The 20,854-nt window shown below is 41.1% G+C and overlaps 1 protein-coding gene across 7 annotated transcripts in view; it reads left to right on the plus strand.

Moving 5' to 3' along the window:
* The window catches only part of pds5a (PDS5 cohesin associated factor A), a 215,291-nt gene that overhangs the window by 80,982 nt on the left and 113,455 nt on the right, over positions 1-20,854 (plus strand). For all 7 annotated transcript variants that reach the window (XM_067988550.1, XM_067988542.1, XM_067988526.1 and 4 more), the window contains exons 7-8: positions 6,466-6,546; positions 12,911-13,051. In XM_067988550.1, the coding sequence (XP_067844651.1) occupies positions 6,466-6,546; positions 12,911-13,051 (222 nt within the window). The remainder of the gene's footprint in view (positions 1-6,465; positions 6,547-12,910; positions 13,052-20,854) is intronic.

The raw sequence follows: 20,854 nt of genomic DNA on the forward strand, positions 1-20,854 counted from the left end.
AGCCGGCTAATAGTTCCTAGAAATATCTTTTCCTAAAGAAAGGACTGATCAAGTTGAAATCCCTAGGAAATGTTTAGAAAGCACCAACAGAGCCTGAAAGCTAGCCTAGCATGGTTATTAAAATTAAAGATGGTTTGGTGAGTTTATCCAGAGAGTAACTGAGCCACAAAGTCCAGGAGTGTCCCGTGTTTGACCCTAGGTCTGTGCTGAGGAGCTGGTCTTAGCCAGGTGGACAGTGGGGGTGCTGCAGTTAGCCTCAGTGGCCCTGGTTGAGGGAGGGAAAAACCAGCGAGGCTCCCTTGCGCCTGATCGTTATTAGTCAGCCTCTGCTAAAGGAGGGTGTGTGTTTATGCATATCAGGTGACGACAAAATCGGCTTGCTTAAGATGGTCTTGCAATTGAACAGCTTGACAATATTTTTTGTGACTTCAATAGTGTTGAGAAATTAATGGATGGTGAGCAACAACAGTGGAACTACATAGCACCAGGTCAATGCCTTGAGGAGGGGAGGAAAGATTGCAGGAGGAAGAAAGACCTTCTGACTCAGGAACAAGTGCCACGAATGAACCAAACTATGAAGGAGGTAGTTACTAGGATGTTAGATGTAATAGGGATTACAGTTGCAATGCAGAAAATGTTTGCCGAGAGAGAGAACCGTAAGGAACCCTGGCTGTTTTTGGATAATGGATTATGTTGGTGATCCATATGAAGGAAGAACTTTAAAGTAGGCACTATGAATATGGCTGTCAATAGTGTTTGACAACTTTGAAGCACTCAGTGATAGTGAGAATGCACTTCAGAAGTAAAGAACCAGGCAGCTTTAATAAAGATGTTTCGTGCACTGAATGTATCAGAACTTTTTTTCTTGACTTACAATGAGGCCCAATTTCCCTTAATCTGACAAAACGCTGGCACAGCAGATAAGCTCTTAGCAAAAATTTTGGGTGTTGATGTGACCATGTTGAGTCTCAACTACCATGTGAGACTCCCAAAGCTTTTGTCACCTCTAGATTGGACTCTTCCATTGCTCTCCTGGCTGGCCTTCCATCTTCATAAACTTGAGCCTTCATAAACTTGAGCTCATCCAAAACTCTGCTGCCCGTATACTAACTCGCACCAAGTCCCGTTCTTTCATGGCCCCTATGCTCGTTGATCTACATTGGCTCCCAGTCTGGCAACGCCTCAATTTTAAAATTCTCATCCTCGTTTTCAAATCCCTCCATAGCCTCGTCCCTCCCTATCTTTGTAACCACCTCTGGCCCTGCGCTCCTCCAATTCTGGCTTCTTGCGCATCCCTGATTTTAATTGCTCCACCATTGGCAGTCGTGCCTTCAGCTGCATAGGCCCTAAGCTCTCGAATTCCCTCCCTAAACCTTTCCGACACTCTACCTCTCTCTCCTTTAAGACTCTCCTTAAAACCTACCTCTTTGACCAAGCTTTCCTGTCCTAATATCTCTTTATGTGGTTCAGTGCCAAATTTTGTTTGATAATGCTCCTCTGAAGCGCCTTGGGACGTTTTACTACATTAAAGGCACTATATAAATACAAGTTGTTTATATGAAAATAGGGATGCCAGCCAATCTTCTAAGCACGTCACCTGAATTATCTGTAACACTGTGACAATGGTGAGCATTTCCTTAATTGTGACTGGATTCTCCCATACTCTCCAGTGTGTAACGATGTTTAACAGTTTTTGAGTAAGTAGTACTTTATCGCTGCAGATGCTTAGATAAGGGTTACTTTCAGGAAGGGCTATGTGCTCCACATCACAACGATTGGCTCGTTAACACAATTGAGCTACAAGGAGTTTGGTTAGCATGGTTGAAATTGGTAAGTTTGTGTAGCCAGCATGATTGCGAGGTACGAAAACGAGGAGAAGCTCAGTTCTTCCTCCTGCATTAATGTTAGACAGATCTTGTATTGGTTTCATTAAAACCTTATGGCTTTTCTGCTGTATGCCTTGGTGGCGTAAAGAACGTTATGGTGGATGATGTTAACAGGGACCAACTCCAATCTTCTGAATGGACTCTATCATGAAACAACCGAGATCATCTTTAACACTTACAGAAAAGGCTGAGAGGAGACAAGGTCCAGGTGTTGAAAATGCTAAGAGGAATGGATAATGTTGAAATTTTTCCTGCTTGTGCAAGCTCAGAATTTAAGAACAGGATTATTAACCAAACGAGTCAGCTACCCCTCTCCTGATCACAGTACTGGCTACATGGAATAGATTTATAGCTAAAAAATGTAATGCTGAATTGAAAGTTGTATGGGTAAGCACAGATAGAGATGATCAAATGTTGATTGGGACTGATGGTTCCTGAGCCATTGAGAATAGGGAAATGTTAAGAAAAGCAACTGGTCGAACGTGAGTTTGTAAGGTTAGACAGATATCCTAGAGCTGTGCTCCAATCACTTTTGGGGATAGGGAGAAACTTAGCTAGACCTTTTCTCAAGGTTAGTCAGACTTTGATAGACCATATGTGCTCTAGATAATGTAATCTAGCATAAATTCATGGAATGTTACAGCACAGAAATGCTCCATTCGGTTCAAATCTGCTTAAGTACTTTTCCCACATAAGCCATCAAGTCCAACCAAGACTCTCCTGTTTGCTCTCCCCGCCCTTCAATATTCCTCTTTTTCCAAGTTACTAATTTCTTTTTAAAAGAATGTATGGACTTTGCTTCAGCAACGAGCTGTGGGAGAGAATTCTACTTTATAACATTCTTTGTAAACAATTTTTTCTAACATCCTCTTTAATTCTTATTGTGAGTATCTGAAATTTATACCCTCTTGTTAGCATCTTGGCGACCAGAGGAAAAAAATATCTATTATTTATCTTATCATAACCCTTCATAATCTTGAAGACCTCTTATTGGGTCACACCTTAACCTGAGCTCTAATGGCAAAGGCCCTAACTTTTCAAGCCTCTCTTCATAATTGTAATCCCTGGTAAGATCCTAGTGAATCTGCACAGTGATTTTTCCATTGATTTATATTCTTCCTATAATGGGGTACCCAAAACTCTACACAGTATTCCAGTTATGGCTTAAGACCTTACACAAGTTCACCATTACCTCTTTTGTATTTTACTCTGCTTCTAGATATAAAACCAAGAATTAATTTGCCTTTTTTATGGTATCTATTTGCACCTATAATTACCTGCGTATCTACATACTACGTTCCAGGTGCTCCATTTATAATCGCACCACCGTTTAAACTGTATTTCCTCTCCCTATTATTTCCAAAGTGTGTTGTTTCACATTTTTATACAATGCACTGTGCCGGCCACCTATCTACCCATCCAGCTTAGCCTATCTGTATCCTCCTGCAATCCTTCACAGCCTTTGTAATTTCTTTCCACTTTGATGTCATTAGAAAGTTTCAAAAGTGTTCTCTCAGTTCCTAAATTAAGATAATTTCTATATATTAAATGGAAGTGTCCCCAAAACAGTTCCCATGTGGAATACCAGTTATGATATCTTTCCAGTCAGAAAGACGTTTTCATGTCTACCCTATGCTTTGTGTCCTCGAAACATGTGGTTGCATTCCCCTTAATTCCATATGCCATATTTTGGCATCAGTCTTATAATGTGGCAACTTGTCATGCATATTGTGATTTATATGGAAATCCATATAAACTACAATCACTACTTCATGCTCCTTTTTATTTCTTGAAACAATTCTGTAAGCTTGGTCTAGCCTTTGAGAAACCAGAGTTGACTTGTCCTGATTAGCTCATGTGACTACTAATTTGATCCTGTATTAACAACTCTAGTAGTTTACCAATAATTGAAGTAAGACTATCTGGCATATAATTTCCAGACTTATCCCTGTCTCTGTTTTTGAAGAAGGGTGGCACATTTGCCATCCTCTGGCACAAATTTCTGTTACACAGAATTTTGGAAAATTATAGACAGAGCTTCTGTAAACCATCAGATTCCTATAATTTGTCTACCTGAAGTTTGAGTAACTTCTTTAGTGCCACTTCTCTTTGAATAGTAACACCCACTAACTTTTCTGCCTACCTTCATGTGGTTCCATAATCCCAACATCCACCTCTTCTGCCATTCCCTCACTCTCCACTACAAGTTTGCCTCCTTCATCTCTTAGTGGCCTATCCATATCATGACTACCTCTCACCACTAATGTGCCTATAGAAAGCCTTTTTTATTGACCTTTTTTTCAGGTTTTTTTTTGTAATGTTCTCTCTCAGCCTTTGTAATTTCCCTTTTTGTAGCTTTCCTATAGTTATTTTCGTCATGACTTTCATTTTTCTTAAGTGCCCTTTAAACGCTAAATGCTTTTTTAAATTTCAGATTTGATCTTCTTGCTCGATTCATCCATGGAATCCCAGCCTTCAGTGCACTTCTTTCTTTACTGGAATATGCCTGATTTGTTCCTTTGCTGTTTAAATAATGCCATTGCTGACCCATGGTGGTTCTTGCTTTTTTTGCTTCCATTTAATGTGGAGAAGTTTCTTTTCATCTCATTATAATTTCCTTTTTTCCACTCAGTTACCAGTATCCTCGATTCTTATTCTTTTTCTATTCTTACATTGAATATAATATATTGTAGGTCATTGTTTCCAATTTTTTTTTACTTTTAGAATGCCTATTTGCTCTGCTTCATTACCCAGAGCCTGGTCAAGTAGTGCTTCCTTCCTTTGTTGGAATAGTTACACGTTGACTGAGAATACAATCCCAAATGCTCAGCAAAAATACCTCTCCACCTTTTCACCATAAAGATTTTCCCTATCCCAGCCTGTTTTGGATAATTAAAATCTACAAATATAATTCTTATTAATACACTTCCCTTTAATTTGTTTACAAATTACCCCCATAATTCCCATTTTTTGGTCATCTCATATATTCTCGAGAATGTGACTATTCCCCACCTCAATTCAAAGGGATTCTGTTTACGCTACTTCTCTGTTTCAATCCTAATACTTTAGTGCAATTATATTGTCTTTAATTAATACCACTACCCCATCACCCTTCCTTTCAATTCCTCCTGATAGTTTTGTACTCAGGAATGCTTTATCACCAACCCTGACTCAGCTCCAGTCACATTTCAGTTGCAGCTATAATGTCATGATTTTGTGTTTTAGTTGAAGACTCCAGTATTCCAATATTGTTTCTTGAACTCCATATAAATATATACATTTCAATTGTTGGTTTGGTAATGTTTCTTCTTTTATTACCTTCACACGTCTTGATTTTTAAAAAAAAAACTAGCGTGTCCTGTTGTTGTCTTTCAATCTTTGACTTCAAATTCCCTACACACCAAAAGCTCACTTCCCCTTTCAAACTATTCTTCTCTTTGCTTTTTCCCTCCACCTGCTGTACTGTTTATGCATTTATGGGCCATAATGTTCATTTTTTTTATTCCTAATTTTACTTTTCAAGATAAAAATATTCAGTGAAACTGTAAACTAAACAAAAAAAAAAATTCTGTATGTTGCATATTTTTATGGGTCTTGTGCTGGAGGTGAGGGTCTGTTCTGATGTGCTGTTGTATCAGGAGGCCTTGCATCAGCCCAAAGAGGACATAACTGGACTGAACTCTACTTCCTGTGAAAATATTGCTTTGAATGTTTAGAAACCATGTTTTTTGAATCAACTGATGAGCAGAAGCATATAGGAAGCATTTTAAATAGAACTACGGCAGCATTGTTGAGGGTGAGGCCTAAGATCCACCAACACTACTTTCCCCATTTTTCTTGCGTAGTATGCTGCTGGTCTCTATTGGCCCATTGGAAGGCTGCAATACTTCTCCTCCTGCATCTCATAATAAGAATTATATTTGTAGATTTTAATTATCCAAAATAGATTGGGATAGGGAAAATCTTTATTGTGGAAAAGGTGGAGAGGTATTTTTGCTGAGTATTAGGGATTGCATTCTCCGATCCAGATTTTTGTCACCAACAGCGGTCTGGAGTTCACCTCCTTTTATATTGTTATCGCATTGAGTCCAATCCTGTTTTCATCTGTTTTTCGTTGGGGATAATAGCGATCAGGAGTAAGAACCCTGACCAACTTACCCAGAGGCCAACGTGTCCCTCTCGCAGCTCAAGTTGAGATCAGCTATCTCAGCACATGCCAGAGATTGAACCTGTTATCACCCTGGTATGTGTGGCTCAACTGATGACTGGATAAATGCAGTGAGCTGTAGGATTAACTCACATTCGAATTTAATGGTGCCCACTGATTTGGACAGAACACTTGCCCAGAGGGCATGGAGTGAAAAATGTCACGCAGTTTGTAAAGATATTCAGTGTGAAAAGGTAACTATTCACATAACTTTTGCATTGCAGTCATTATATACAAAAGCATTACTGTGCTTCATAGATTTACAGTAACTGATACTAGGAAATTCACACATGTATGATTATACATTTCAGCATATTGTGTATCCACTGTGATAAATTTGTACATAAAGATGTTTACTAATTTTGGTTTCAGAACATGAACAAGCAAGCTTATGATTTAGCTAAAGTACTCCTGAAGAGAACTGCTCAAACAATTGAACCATGTATTGCCAGTGTAAGTATTTTGATAATCGTACTCCAATAAAACAAAATTCATCTTCATCCCACGCACTCAAGTCTGTGACATATGTCGGAGTGTGCAGTTTTGATTGTGGCACTTATAATCTCCATATCTCAAATATTTGCCTCTTTCAGAATACCCTGCGACAAATTGTGCTCTGTAAACCAGTCCCATCATGTTTGGAACGATAAATCAGCCAACTGGGACGGTTTTTAAGACTTTTTTTGCTTTCCCTGGTTAGTTGCTGCTTTTACTCTTCTGATCCTTCAGTCTGTGCTAGTAACGTAACTGATGTTCTAACTGATATGGAGGGTTTTATATCACTCCACCTCCCTATCAGATCTGGTACAGCATGATTATGGAATGTTCAGTGATGTCTGCTCTTGTTTTTAAAAAAAATAATAATTCTGCTTCTTCCAGGTGGCATTTTGATCTGAAACATCCTGAACCAAATTTATCTGCTCATAACCTCTAGATCTACTGTTGGAACTGCTTAAGATAATTTTATTGAGAAGTGTCAACTGCTGTGTTCATATCTCATAAGCAACTTCTCCTCTGCTCCTTTACTAAAGTTGTGTTTCAAAAGTAATACAATTCCTCCATTCCAGCTTCTCTTCTGTCCTGAAGGTATAATTTTTAACTCTGCCGTACAGAAAGCTGGCCCTTTTGGCGTACTTTTTTCCTCCAGCTGTAATGTTGACCTTCAGAAAGGATGGACTCCATGCTGTCCTACCATTGTGACTGCCATCATGTTTTATCTCTACTAGGGTTCTCCTTTGGAATCTAGTTCTCTAGACTTTAATAAGACTGCTGATCCTGATGGCTTTTCTCCCATTGTCCTCAAGCAATGCATTTCCAAGCCAATTTCTGATCTGTGCTGTCTGTTCAATCTTTTAGTCCCAGTCTGCCTTTTGTTCTTGGAAATTTGCTTCTGTTCGTCCTATCCCTAAGGAAAGTGATCCCTCTTACCTTACCAGCTAGCACTCTTGTTGTCCTTGTGTGATGCTTTCTGAAGCTATGGGACCTGTTCTAAACTCTCAAATTATCATCTTAAAAATAATGATCCAATTTCTGATCATTAGTAAGGTTTTCAGCAAGGTCATTCTGCTGGTGATTCTGTTGCTATTGAACTCTTGGTGAATCATTTGTCATTGCTTTGGACATCTCCAAATTGTCCATCCAAGCGAGTATTCCATCACACTCCTGACTTGTGAGCTGTAAATTGTGGAGTGCCTTTGAAGGGTCAAGAGGTGAATCACTTATCAGAGTACCCGGCCTCTACCCTGCTCTTGTAGCCACTGTGTTGGTATGGCTGGACCAGGACACCTTGTGGTCAATGGTGGCCCTCGATGTTAAGCATCAACCCCCTCCAACATCAGTGTATGGGACTGCAGCCACATACAATGGACAGGATGCAGCGCAGCAACTCACAAGGCTTTTTCGGCAGCGCCTCCCAGCTCCACAACCTTCTGCACCTGCAAGGTCAAGGGCAGCAGGTGCATGGGATCACGATCGCGTCCCAAGTTCCCCTCCAAGTCACACACACCACCCTGACTTGGACATATATCACCATTCCTTCATTGTCGCCGGGTCAAAATCCTGAAACTTAATGCCTAACAGCATTGTGGGAGTACCTTCACCACATGGACAGCAGCGGCTCAAGAAGTTGGCTCACCATCGCCATCTCAAGGGCAACTAGGGATGGGCAATCAATGCTGACCTTGCCAGCAATGCAAGGAGTGTCTGAAGAATGAATTTTTAAAAATGGTGGCAGACTCAACATGAGTGGGGGAAGTGGTTAGGCCATTTGTTGTTGGTGATAGTTATTACTTGGTAATTATGTGACATGTATGTAACCTGCTATGTTGCCTAAGTCTGGACATTGTCTGGGTCCTGCTGTAGGTGACACAAGAAACTTCATTATCAGGAGTTGTGAATAGAACTGAACACAGTGGAAATGTTAGCCAAAAATTTCACTGCAGACCTTATGATAGAAGGAAGGTTATTAATAAAGCAGCTGAAGATGGATGTTACCCTGAGGAATTCGCATAACAGTGTCCTAGTGCCATGACCATCTTCGAGTGGAGAGTGTTCCCCTTGATCTCAGTTTTGCTGAGGCTCTTTGGTCCCATACTCTCAAGTACTGCCTTGGCATCAAGGGCAGTTCTCTAATCTCTCAACATTCAGCTCTTGCATCTATTTCTGGATCAAGACTGCGATGAGGTTTTGAGCTGAGCAGTGAACAGGTAGTTGATGAGTAGCTGCAGTTTGATGGCACTATTGATAATTACATCCAACACTTCACTGATGATTAGGAGGAGACTGAGGGCAGTAATTGGCTGGGTTATATTTGTGTTTTTTTATGGCTAGGATATACAAGGCAATTTTCCACATTGTCAGATAGATGCCTGTGTCACTGCTGCATTGGAACACCTTGTGGGGGGGCGGTGGCTAGTTCTGGTGCGCATGTCTTCAGGGCTTTAGCCGAGATGTTGTCAGGGCCCTTTGCCTTCGGCGTGTCCACTGCTCTCAGCCACTTAATGTTACATGGAATGAATCAGAGTGGCTGGACACTGGGACCTCAGGATTTTGAATAGCGCCATCCACTCTACACTTTTAGCTGAAAATGCTTGCAAACACATCATTCTTGTCTATTGCATTGAACTGGGCTTCGCCATTGTTGAGGATGGGAATGTTAATGAAACTCCCATCTCCTATTGGATGCCTGACTGCCCACCATCATTCTCAATTGGGTATAGTAGGGCTACAGAGCTTTGCTCCGGTCCGTTGGGCAGCTTAGCTCTGTCTCGTCTGTCTGTCTCTGCCTTTGGTGTTTAACATGCAGCTAGCCCTGTATTGTAACTTTCCTCGGGTGGGCTTCTCATTTTAAGGTATACCTGATATTGCTCCCGCCATATGCTTTTACCAGGACCAGGGTTGGTTTCCCAGCTTGACGGTAATAGAGGAATGAGGGATGCGCCCAGCCATGCGATTATAGATTGTGTTAGTATGCAATTCTGCTCTTGATTTGACCCACAGCGCGTGAAAGATGTCTCATTTTGGGGTGCGAGAGCTGCCCGTAGTCTGTCGCAATCAGCATGATTGTCATTCCACTTCACACGATGGAGGGTGACCACACTGGAGATGAGACTTTATCTTGACAATGACCGTGCGGCGTTCACTCCTACCCACATACGTCTGCAATAGGTAGTTTGATGAGACTGAGATCAAGCACGTTACTTCCTTGTGTTGATTGCCATGTCTTTTGACACAAGTTCATTCTGACAGCTATGTTCTTCAGCACTCAGCCAGCTCGATCAGCAGTGTTACTACAAAGCCACTCTTGGTGGATGTTGATGTCCCTCCCAGAATACATTCTGTGCCCTTGATTCCCACAGTACTTCTTTCAAGTAGTGTTTAACATGGAGGAGTATCGATTCGGCAGGTAGCTGCTTATCAGCAAGTGGTTTCTTTGGTTGTGTTTGACCCAAAGCCATCAGACTTCTTGGGGTTCACAATGCTGAGGGCTCCCCGGGCCATGCCATCCAACTATATACCACTGAGCCTCCATATCAGGTAGGTCTATCCTGCTGGTGGAATGTTGGTTGACAGATATGACTGGGTGAATAGGATTCTTGTTAGGTTGTTGCTTCACTAGTATGGGTACGGTAACGCATGGTTATATTACTGGACTAGTAATCCAGAGATCTAGACGAATAATCCAGACGTGTTCAAATCCCATCATGCAGTTTTTAAAAATCTGGAAATAAAATGCTGGGATCAGTATAAGTGACCATGAAGCTTTTGTATGGTCATAGAAACCTAATCAGTTAATTAATGTCCTTTAGGGAAGGAAACCTGTTGCCCTACATATGACTCCTGTCCCCCACCATCATGGTTCATGACTCTTAACTGTCCAATGAAGTGGCCCTGCAAGCCATTCAGTTGTATCAAATTGCTACACACAGTGTATAAGGCCTACCACCAATTTTTCAGGGCAACCACGAATGGGCAATAAATGCCAGCCTTGCCAGTGATGCCCACATCCCAAGAATGAATAATAATTTTTTTTAAATGTCTGTTGGACGGATTTTTCAATTTGGGCACCAGTCCCCAGATGTTAATGAGGAGGACTTTGTAGGGTTGACTGGGCTGAGATTGCCTGAATCTTGTCCTGGGCCATTGCCAGTAAGCCTATCCAATATTATTCTTACAATAATGTTTCACTGTAATCTCTTACAGCTGAGAGGCTTGTCTCAAGTAGGCAAGACCAGGTAAGGGTTCCCTTCCATGGATGATATTAATGAACCAGTTGGATTTTTATGATGATCTGGTCATTTTACTTGCTACTAGCCCTCAAATTATTCAGTCATTGAATTCAGTTTCAAAACTAGTCATGGTTGGATTTGCACTTGTGGCCTCTAGGTTGCTGGTCCAGTACCATAACCACCACACTACCTACTTCTACCTTCAAAAAAGCTGGGTTTTCTCTTTCATGGCAAGCACTTTTGGAATCTGCAATTCTTTGTAGAGTCCTATAGCTGGGAAAGCTCTTCTCTCACCTGAGCAAGATAAAAGAAAATGATTGGCAGTCCTGTCTCACCTCTAATGTCCAACCTCTCCGCTGAATTTTTTTGTTTGTATCTCTATTTTACTTTAGAACAATGATCAGTGCTTCCATGACTTTCTCGTTTGTCCTTCCTAAATTACAAATCCTATGCTGTTCCTCCTCCTTGCATCTTTATTGTTTTGTAATTAAGATTGCAGATTCTTCCCTGCTCTTTCTTTCTCAGGATCTCAAAACTGGAACTGCATACCTCCCAGAGTCCTCCTACATTCGTACGGCTTTTTAAACACAGGCCTGGTGTTACTAAGTCACTACAACTTGATTTATCTTTTACTCTTTTCAACCTTGGAAGTGTCCTGGACTAAGGGCCTTGGTCCTTCATTTTAGTTTATGAATTTATTTTCAAAAAAAAACTTTTTAAAAAAGACATTTGTCACCTTAAATGGTTTGAGATTGTGCATTTCTTAATCAAATACTGGGTTATAGAAAGAGTATTCTAAAAACCACTGTATTGTTGAACAGTGCATGCTAAAGAGATCTTGTAACCGAATATCAGCTTATCACCATTATATTAACCTTTCTTGAAACTTTGCCATTATCCTCTGGTATCTTTCATTAGTTGTCAAACTGGAAACCACCCTTGTGTTTGTACATTTAGAAATACTTGTAGCTCACTAAAATAATTAAAATTTTAAACAGTATTTATTAGCAACCATACTCTTATCTGAAACTTTGTTAATAAAATATTAGCCCAATCAAAATTTTCTGTTGGTGCTAATCAATTTCTTTCTAAATGCATTTGACTTTTGAGAGCAGACACACCATCCCTGCTCCAGATTACAGCCTGGTCAAGACGCCATTGTCATCATAACTGACAACTAGCTGAATTATGCTATATTATGAACAATTCCTAAAATGTCCGAATACTTGGAGTAAAACGCACCTTTAAAATAGCACAGTTTTTGTGCTTGAATAGATTTGAAACCTAGCACTTTCTGTCGGCAGTTAGATGTCATTCTTGTGACAAGAACTTTAGGGCAGTATGCTGGAGCTCCAATATGCTTTGTCAAGGAAATAGCAGTGTGTGCGTTATGGAATAGAATTCCCCAGATGATGTGCTCTTTTTGTCAACTATGTGACAATGTAGGTTATGGATCAGAAGTGGATTTCTTCAGTGCCCCTTGTTGTACTGATCTGCATGAAACTAAAATTTGACATCCACAATCTGGAATAAGCAAACTGTTCTAAACTAAAACAGGTTTTGAGCTGAACTTCAATCAGATGCCAGCTAATCAGCACATTGCTGGTTTCCTTTTGTCCATCTGCCCAAGTTCACAAGAGAATTTCAGTTATACTGAAATTATTTTGGTTTTAATGTTCCCAAAGCCCAGTATAGGCAGAGTATAAAAATACTAAGAATTTGGAGTTTTAAACTGGGATAATTATCAATAAATTTAAAGTACTGGAGCAAATAGTACAAAGGTTGGAAATGTAATTCTATTGCTAGTTCAAAAAAGCTAGATTTACATTTTATATGAGCAAAAACATAAGGAGGGAGGCAGCATCCATTCCAGAGAATGCAATTTTGCTATCTTTCTCTGGACAGTTACTCTTGGAAATATACAGATTTTGAGCTATTCAGTAGAATTCTGATAAATTTCCTGTGTATTTAAACGATTATTATTGGGTTTTACTTGATGGTGATATTTATAAATGTTGGTATTTTGTTTCTAATGTGCTCTGTCTAACTGGTTTCAAATCTTTATTATTTACTGGTATTTGTTTCACCAGTTCTTTAATCAGGTCCTAGTTCTGGGGAAGTCTTCGGTCAGTGATTTGTCTGAACACGTTTTTGATCTCATTATGGAGCTTTTCGCTATTGATCCTCATCTGCTGCTCTCTGTTATGCCACAGCTCGAGTTTAAGCTCAAGGTAAGTTTCAGTTATGTTGAAGGATTGGCGACTGCTAAGACAAATCTCTATTCATAATTAATGATTACCTTTGGATTCTGATGTCGAAGCAGTTTTGTTTTGATCTAAAGAATGGTAATGGGAATAACAAGGGTTTTCAAAATGTGCAAGGAATTCAATGGGCAGAAGTATTGGGTAAATTCTGAAGGCGTGCAAAAGCCGATGAGAAAAATAATGAGAAGATAAATATTGAATTTAAGATTGCCTGTCGTAACTGAAGTCATAACTAAGCGTTTTTCAAATATACAGCCGCAGTAAACAAAAGTTAAAATATAGATCCAGATAAAAAGGATAAGAGGCTGAAGTCTGAGGACCGATCGAAAGTTATTAAAAGATTACAGTCTACTCCTGTTAATTTGAAGTTGCTTAATTCAAATTACTGGATAATTCAAATTGCATTTAAGAGGGCCACAGTGCCATGTTAATGCAGTTGTTTAATTCGAATTTCTGGATAATTTGAATATTTTTGGGGCTAAAACGACTTTGAATTATTACGAGTAAATTGTATTGTCTTTACCTAGGAATAAGAGAAATTTGCTGAAGTGAAATATCCGATTTCCAGGAACCGCAGAGGAGGACCTAAACTAGACAAATAGCAAAGGATATTCTGGCTATACCGAGGTTAGATACTCTTAAAAGAAACAAAATTCCAGTTCTGGACAACTTGCACCCAAGTGTCTTGAAGCAAATGAGGGTTGAAATTAGTGAAGCTGACATTTTGTAAGTTTGCTAAACTTGGATGACGTCGCTGAGCTTTGCAAAGTGGCTAACATAATTCCAATGTTTAAAATGACTGGAGACATACCTGGAAACTGTAGAGTAGTGACTTGAATATCTGTGCAGCAAGTATTTTAATCAATTTTCAGATATCTAATGAACTCCAGGAAAATTGTAAACAATTTTACAACACCAAGTTATAGTCCAGCAATTTTATTTTAAATTCACAAGCTTTCGGAGGCTACCTCCTTCCTCAGGTGAACGATGTGGAAATGAAGTCCTCGAAATGAAGTCGCATTTATAATTCACAGAACAATGCTGGTGATAACAGACAGTTTTTTCAACTGCCTGTTGCCAAGGCAATCAGTGTGCAGACAGACAGTTGTTACCTGCCAGGTCTCAGAATATACAAATCACCAAAAAAAACAACAAACAAAAAAAAAGAGATAGAGAGGTAGAAACATAGAAAAGACAGCAACTGACCCGTTATATTAAAAACAGATAACATTTGTTCGCTGGTGGGGTATCTCGCACACTCCGCAACCATCTCGTACACCATCTCTACAGCAGACGCCACAACCTCGAAACCAAGATAGAGTCCATACTCTCAACCTGTACTCAGGACACAGCAGACCAGCTACGTTATACCGCCAAACAGACGAGGCAACGGAACTGCGCTGCCTACATGAAAACCAAGAGCAGGAAGCTTGAGAAACTCGGCATCACCACCAGCATCGACCAAGCTTCCCCTGGTACCACGGTTGCAACCACAGGGAAGTCTATCGTCAATTTGTCCGACCACACCCTTCAACCAGACGAAATCGAAGTTCTCAGCCGAGGGCTCAATTTCTGCCCCACTACCAAAATGGACCCCACGAGTCTCGCGGCGGACACAGAGGAATTCATCAGGAGAATGAGGCTCCGGGAATTCTACCACAAACCACAAAATTTCAGCAGCGAACCCAATGAGACAATCGACGATCCGGAACAGCAGACAGAGGGATCCGCGGTACAGCAACCGAAGAGGAAAGAGTCAAACTGGACTCCTCCAGAGGGTCACTGCCCTCAGCTGGACATGTATGCTCAAGCTGTCAGGAAATGCGTCAATGCCAGATTCATCAGCCGCACTCAGAAGACAGTCCAGAATGTCACCCGAGCACAACGCAACGCCATCAACGCTCTCAAGACCAACCGCAACATCGTCATCAAACCAGCGGACAAAGGAGGAGCCATAGTCATACAGAACAGAACGGACTATTGCAAAGAAGCATACCGACAACTGGACAACCAGGAACACTACAGACGGTTACCCGCAGACCCGACCAAAGAACACACCCACCAGCTCAACAAACTGATCAAGACCTTCGATCCAGACCTTCAAAGCATCCTACGCACTCTCATCCCACGTAATCCCCGCGTGGGAGACTTCTACTGCCTCCCAAAGATACACAAAGCCAACACACCTGGACGTCCTATCGTATCAGGCAACGGAACCCTGTGTGAGAAACTCTCTGGATACATCGAGGGCATCCTGAAACCCATCGTACAGGGAACCCCCAGCTTCTGTCGCGACACTACAGACTTCCTACAAAAACTCAGTACCCACGGACCAGTTGAACCAGGAACACTTCTCACCACGATGGACGTCTCGGCACTCTACACCAGTATCCCCCACGATGACGGCATCACTGCGACAGCATCAATACTCAACACCAACAACAGCCAATCTCCGGACGCCATCCTACAACTCATCCGCTTCATCCTGGATCACAATGTCTTCACCTTCGATAACCAGTTCTTTACCCAAACACACGGAACAGCCATGGGGACCAAATTCGCACCCCAATACGCCAACATTTTCATGCACAAGTTCGAGCAGGACTTCTTCACTGCACAAGACCTCCAACCAACACTATACACCAGATACATCGACGACATTTTCTTTCTATGGACCCACGGCGAGGAATCACTGAAGAGACTACACGATAACATCAACAAGTTCCATCCCACCATCAAGCTCACCATGGACTACTCCTCAGAATCAGTTTCTTTCTTGGACATACGAATCTCCATCAAAGACGGGCACCTCAGCACCTCACTCTACCGCAAGCCCACGGACAACCTCACGATGCTCCACTTTTCCAGCTTCCACCCTAACCACGTCAAAGAGGCCATCCCCTATGGACAGGCCCTGCGAATACACAGGGTCTGCTCAGACGAGGAGGAACGCGATGGACACCTACAGACGCTGAAAGACGCCCTAGTAAGAACGGGATATGACGCTCGACTCATCGATCGACAGTTCCGACGGGCCACAGCAAAAAATCGCATAGACCTCCTCAGGAGACTAACACGGGACGCAACCAACAGAGTACCCTTTGTCGTCCAGTACTTCCCCGGAGCGGAGAAACTACGCCATGTTCTCCGCAGCCTTCAACATGTCATCAATGACGACGAACACCTCGCTATGGCCATCCCCACACCTCCACTACTCGCCTTTAAACAGCCACCCAACCTCAAACAGACCATCGTTCGCAGCAAATTACCCAGCTTTCAAGAGAACAGCGTCCACGACACCACACAACCCTGCCGCGGTAACCTCTGCAAGACATGCCAGATCATCGACACAGATACCACCATCACACGAGAGGACACCACCCACCAGGTGCATGGTTCATACTCCTGTGACTCGGCCAACGTTGTCTACCTCATACGTTGCAGGAAAGGATGCCCTGGAGCATGGTACATTGGCGAGACCATGCAGACACTGCGACAACGGATGAACGGACACCGCGCAACAATCGCCAAACAGGAGGGTTCCCTCCCAGTCGGGGAACACTTCAGCAGTCAAGGACATTCAGCCACCGACCTTCGGGTAAGCGTACTCCAAGGCGGCCTTCGAGACACACGACAACGCAAAATCGTCGAGCAGAAATTGATAGCCAAGTTCCGCACCCATGAGGACGGCCTCAACCGGGATCTTGGGTTCATGTCACGCTACACGTTACCCCACCAGCGAACAAATGTTATCTGTTTTTAATATAACGGGTCAGTTGCTGTCTTTTCTATGTTTCTACCTCTCTATCTCTGTTTTTTTTTGTTTGTTGTTTTTTTTGGTGATTTGTATATTCTGAGACCTGGCAGGTAACACCTGTCTGTCTGCACACTGATTGCCTTGGCAACGGGCAGTTGAAAAAACTGTCTGTTATCACCAGCATTGTTCTGTGAATTATAAATGCGACTTCATTTCGAGGACTTCATTTCCACATCGTTCACCTGAGGAAGGAGGTAGCCTCCGAAAGCTTGTGAATTTAAAATAAAATTGCTGGACTATAACTTGGTGTTGTAAAATTGTTTACAATTGTCAACCCCAGTCCATCACCTGCATCTCCACATCATGAACTCCAGGAAAAGCATGACTTGTTAAAGGACAATGAGTATGGACTCAGGAAAGAGAGGATGTATTTAACAAATTTACTTGGGCTTTTTGAAGATATTACTGAAATAGCATGGAGCGAAAATTAAGTTCATATCGTGTACTTGGATATTCCAAAAGCTTTTGATACTGCTCCACTTCAGCGATTGATAGCTACGGCAACAAAATAACAGGTCAAAGATGGCATTGGCTAGAAAATCGATTTAAAACAGGGTAGCTATAAATATAAATTTTTCTGACTAGAAATAGGTTGAGTGGCTATTCCAGGGACTGTGGAGTTTTTATCCCCTCTCTGCAAATTCACTCTCTTCTCTCTCCCCTGCTGGCTCCATTGACTGCTTCCTTGGAATATGGTTTGTGTCTGTTGCCATTCTTCATGTGTAAATCCAGATGGTGAGTGTCAGCAGGTTATTTGACTGCACAACCAAGATCGATTCTGCCCCCCCATCCAACATCCACGTGCAAATACTTCCAGCAGCGGTTGCTGGACAGTTATCAGGAGTGGGAACTCTAGCAGATTTTCTCTTTAACCTAGTGGTGCTGAGACCTGCTATGGCAACTGCACTAGCTGAGATGTGCTAAATCTGCATAGGCTGGATATCAAAGCTGGTACTTTTCTGGTATTTGTGGAACCATAGAAGTTTACAACACAGAAGGCGGCTATTCAACCCATTGTGTCTATGCTAGAGCAATTCAAAGCTACTACATCAGTCCAGAATTATTTGTCGTTGATCTGTGCTGGTGCCCCAATTCTACACTTGTACATTTTGCCATAGGACCTTCTTGTATCTGATATGTTATTGCACAGTCTCCCAATATTACATTCGTTTTCTAAAGTGCACAGCCCGCTGAAGCTCTAAATTAACTCTTCATGGATTGTTGGAACACTGGGAGGTGAACTGTTACATATTTTGGGCATTTCTGCTAATCTTATCCTAGATACTTTGGCTTCTGTATTTTAGATTACACTTATAGGTGAGTCTTAGCTCCCTGTGGTCTCTAGCTTCACTGGCCCAAATACCTAGTTAATCTTTTTGTAAATTGCTTTAGCAATACTGTGCTTTCACGGGAATTTTCTTCCATCTTTGAAAATCAGCTGAGCATCACAACATCAGACCTGGCCTTGACTGGAGTAAAGTTATTGAAGAAACGGGGGAACAGGCAAATATACAACAGGATTATGTATTTTTACTTTTATTTATTTAATATATATATATATATATATTAAATAAATAAAAAATATATAAAAGTGTACTAACCAGCTTCTCAAACCAAAATAAATCATCACCATCTATATCCTAAGCTGCTATTTTGTAGTTAACCTTTGTATATGCAGTATTCTTGTAGTCTTGCTAACTGCAGGAACTAATTATCCTGACTCATCTTGCAGAAGGTTCCAACCAACACAATGATTTAAACAGTTCAACCTGTTTAAGTACCCTTCAAACAGCTGCTGGGGTTGAATTTAAATAGCTGTCAGCTCAAATCAAATGAAACCGCCAGTCATACACTTAACTGGACAGGTTGCGCATATTTTTGTTTGAATGTGGTTTGGTTCTTCCCTTCAAACTTTCTGCAGCTTTGGAGATGACTGATTAAATCTGTGTGACATTTATGTCAAGTTAGGCTGGAGACATATTTGTGACAGCAACTGGTTTTCAACCTCATATCTTGTGACTGAATTAAAGAAATCTGCTACCAAACTAAGAGTAGACAAAAATGCTTCAATGTTTTTTTTGTCACATTGACCCTATAAAATGGGATTTCATTGCTCACCACACTCTTTGTATTAGTAAGTTCATTGAAGATTCACATGCCATTACAACCGTTCCCACTTCTGATGTGAAAATTAATCCATTGGTATCCAGATTCATGAAAGATGCTTCCTAGTTGGCACATTCGGTCAACACGCACTTTTCATCTCTGGCGTAGCCGCTTGATAAGATGAAATTCACTTGTTTGCTGGCTGTAAGGCCCCATTGCAAATTGACCTTGTATAATTCTGACCAAATTTCTAGTAGCAGGAGCCTGCGGTATGAAATGTTCTAATTTGCAAAGAATTGCAGTAATTTGACAGTCTTTATCAGTAGCCAGAGAGTTGCATGGCGAGGGAAGTGGAAAATGTCACATGTCAGCCTGGAGCTAAGGATCATTGTTGGTGCAGAGTAAAGGGAGCTTTGCTTTGTATCTTATCCATGATACTGAGATTCAGTGCCTGAAATGGAAAAGCATTCAATTTCCCTTATCTTGATAACAAAAAGTCACCTTTTTGAGCCTGGAAAATTGTTTAGTCATTTTTGCCTATCTAGGATTTAAAACTTTTTCTTCACGGCTTTGTGTCTGATTCATTTAAATTAATAGTGCGTGAGATTAGACTTCTTAGTCAAGATGATCATGTGTTCTGTTTACATTCAAAGGAATAGTGGAATCACTTTATATTGCTTTGCATGCGGCTAGTATAGACAAAGATGGCATCCAAAATTGGCTTGAACTTTTGTCTCAAGTATCTCAGGAAATCTCATTGCTAAAACTTACTGACTGCCACATACAGATTCTCCAGCAAGAATCACTTTGTTGATTTTTGTTGTTAAAGCCCTAACATTCAATGTAGATAAAATCATGATTATCCAGCAATGTCAGTAGTTTTTGATAAAGCTGTTGGAAGCATTAATAAACAATGTGGTCATCTCAATTCTTCCATCTCTTTGGCGATCACTGAGGCTGCCAGTTCCATGCAAGCTGGAGAGCTGATTAATTGTTGTGGTACAAGATTAATTCTCTGGTGCATCAAGTTATACTTTTTGTGTTTTCCTTCTCTGCAGTGAATAGTAAGTTGCTATATTACATGGGCATGAGAAGAAATTTCCACTGTGCTATCTCGTGGTGCAGAGGCACCTTCCTCACGCAGATGGTTGTTTTGTCACAAGTTAAATGACTTGATCAACCTGTAGATCTCCCCTGGCTGAGTCTCTTATTTCACTGATTATATTAACTAACAGTTGTACATTTAGAATTAATGTGTTCAGTACATTGAATTGTGGGCTGCAATTGCATTTAATGCCATTTACTATAATTCTGTTGATTTGTACTTGGCTATTGCATATAAAACAATTATTAAGAAAGCAACATGTAGCTGGAAGGGTCGAGGAGTGTATGCCATCCATTTGCTGATTCTGGGCCAACAGTTCAGGCTCGTTTTGCTCATAATATTTCACAATATGCAACGGTCCCCTTTTAACATGGAACAGTATTCATACTTGAACAAAATATTATTTGTCATTTGAAGGCGGTAAGCATTTCATCATCGTCTCTCTCCTGTTTCCTGTGCTCCTGGTTTGTTGGAGGTAGAATAAATGAGGACCAGTGTTAAGCAACCACCTACCTAAGATATGGATTCTTGTGCTTGAACGTAGTTCAGTTGCCAAATGCAGCGCTCTTTTGCTCTCTTCCCATGAAATACTAATACATGTGTAAATTTTTGCTTCATTCCTGTGACTGTCTCATTCCTACAATTTTTGTAACTTTCCTGATATTTCCTTCAAAAGAACTAAAATGCAATACCAAAATGGCAGTTGCAGTGGAGGCTGGAGGAGGAATAAGTCATTGTATAG

The sequence above is a fragment of the Heptranchias perlo genome, chromosome 1 (assembly GCF_035084215.1).
Source record: "Heptranchias perlo isolate sHepPer1 chromosome 1, sHepPer1.hap1, whole genome shotgun sequence".
Lineage (NCBI taxonomy): Eukaryota > Metazoa > Chordata > Chondrichthyes > Hexanchiformes > Hexanchidae > Heptranchias > Heptranchias perlo.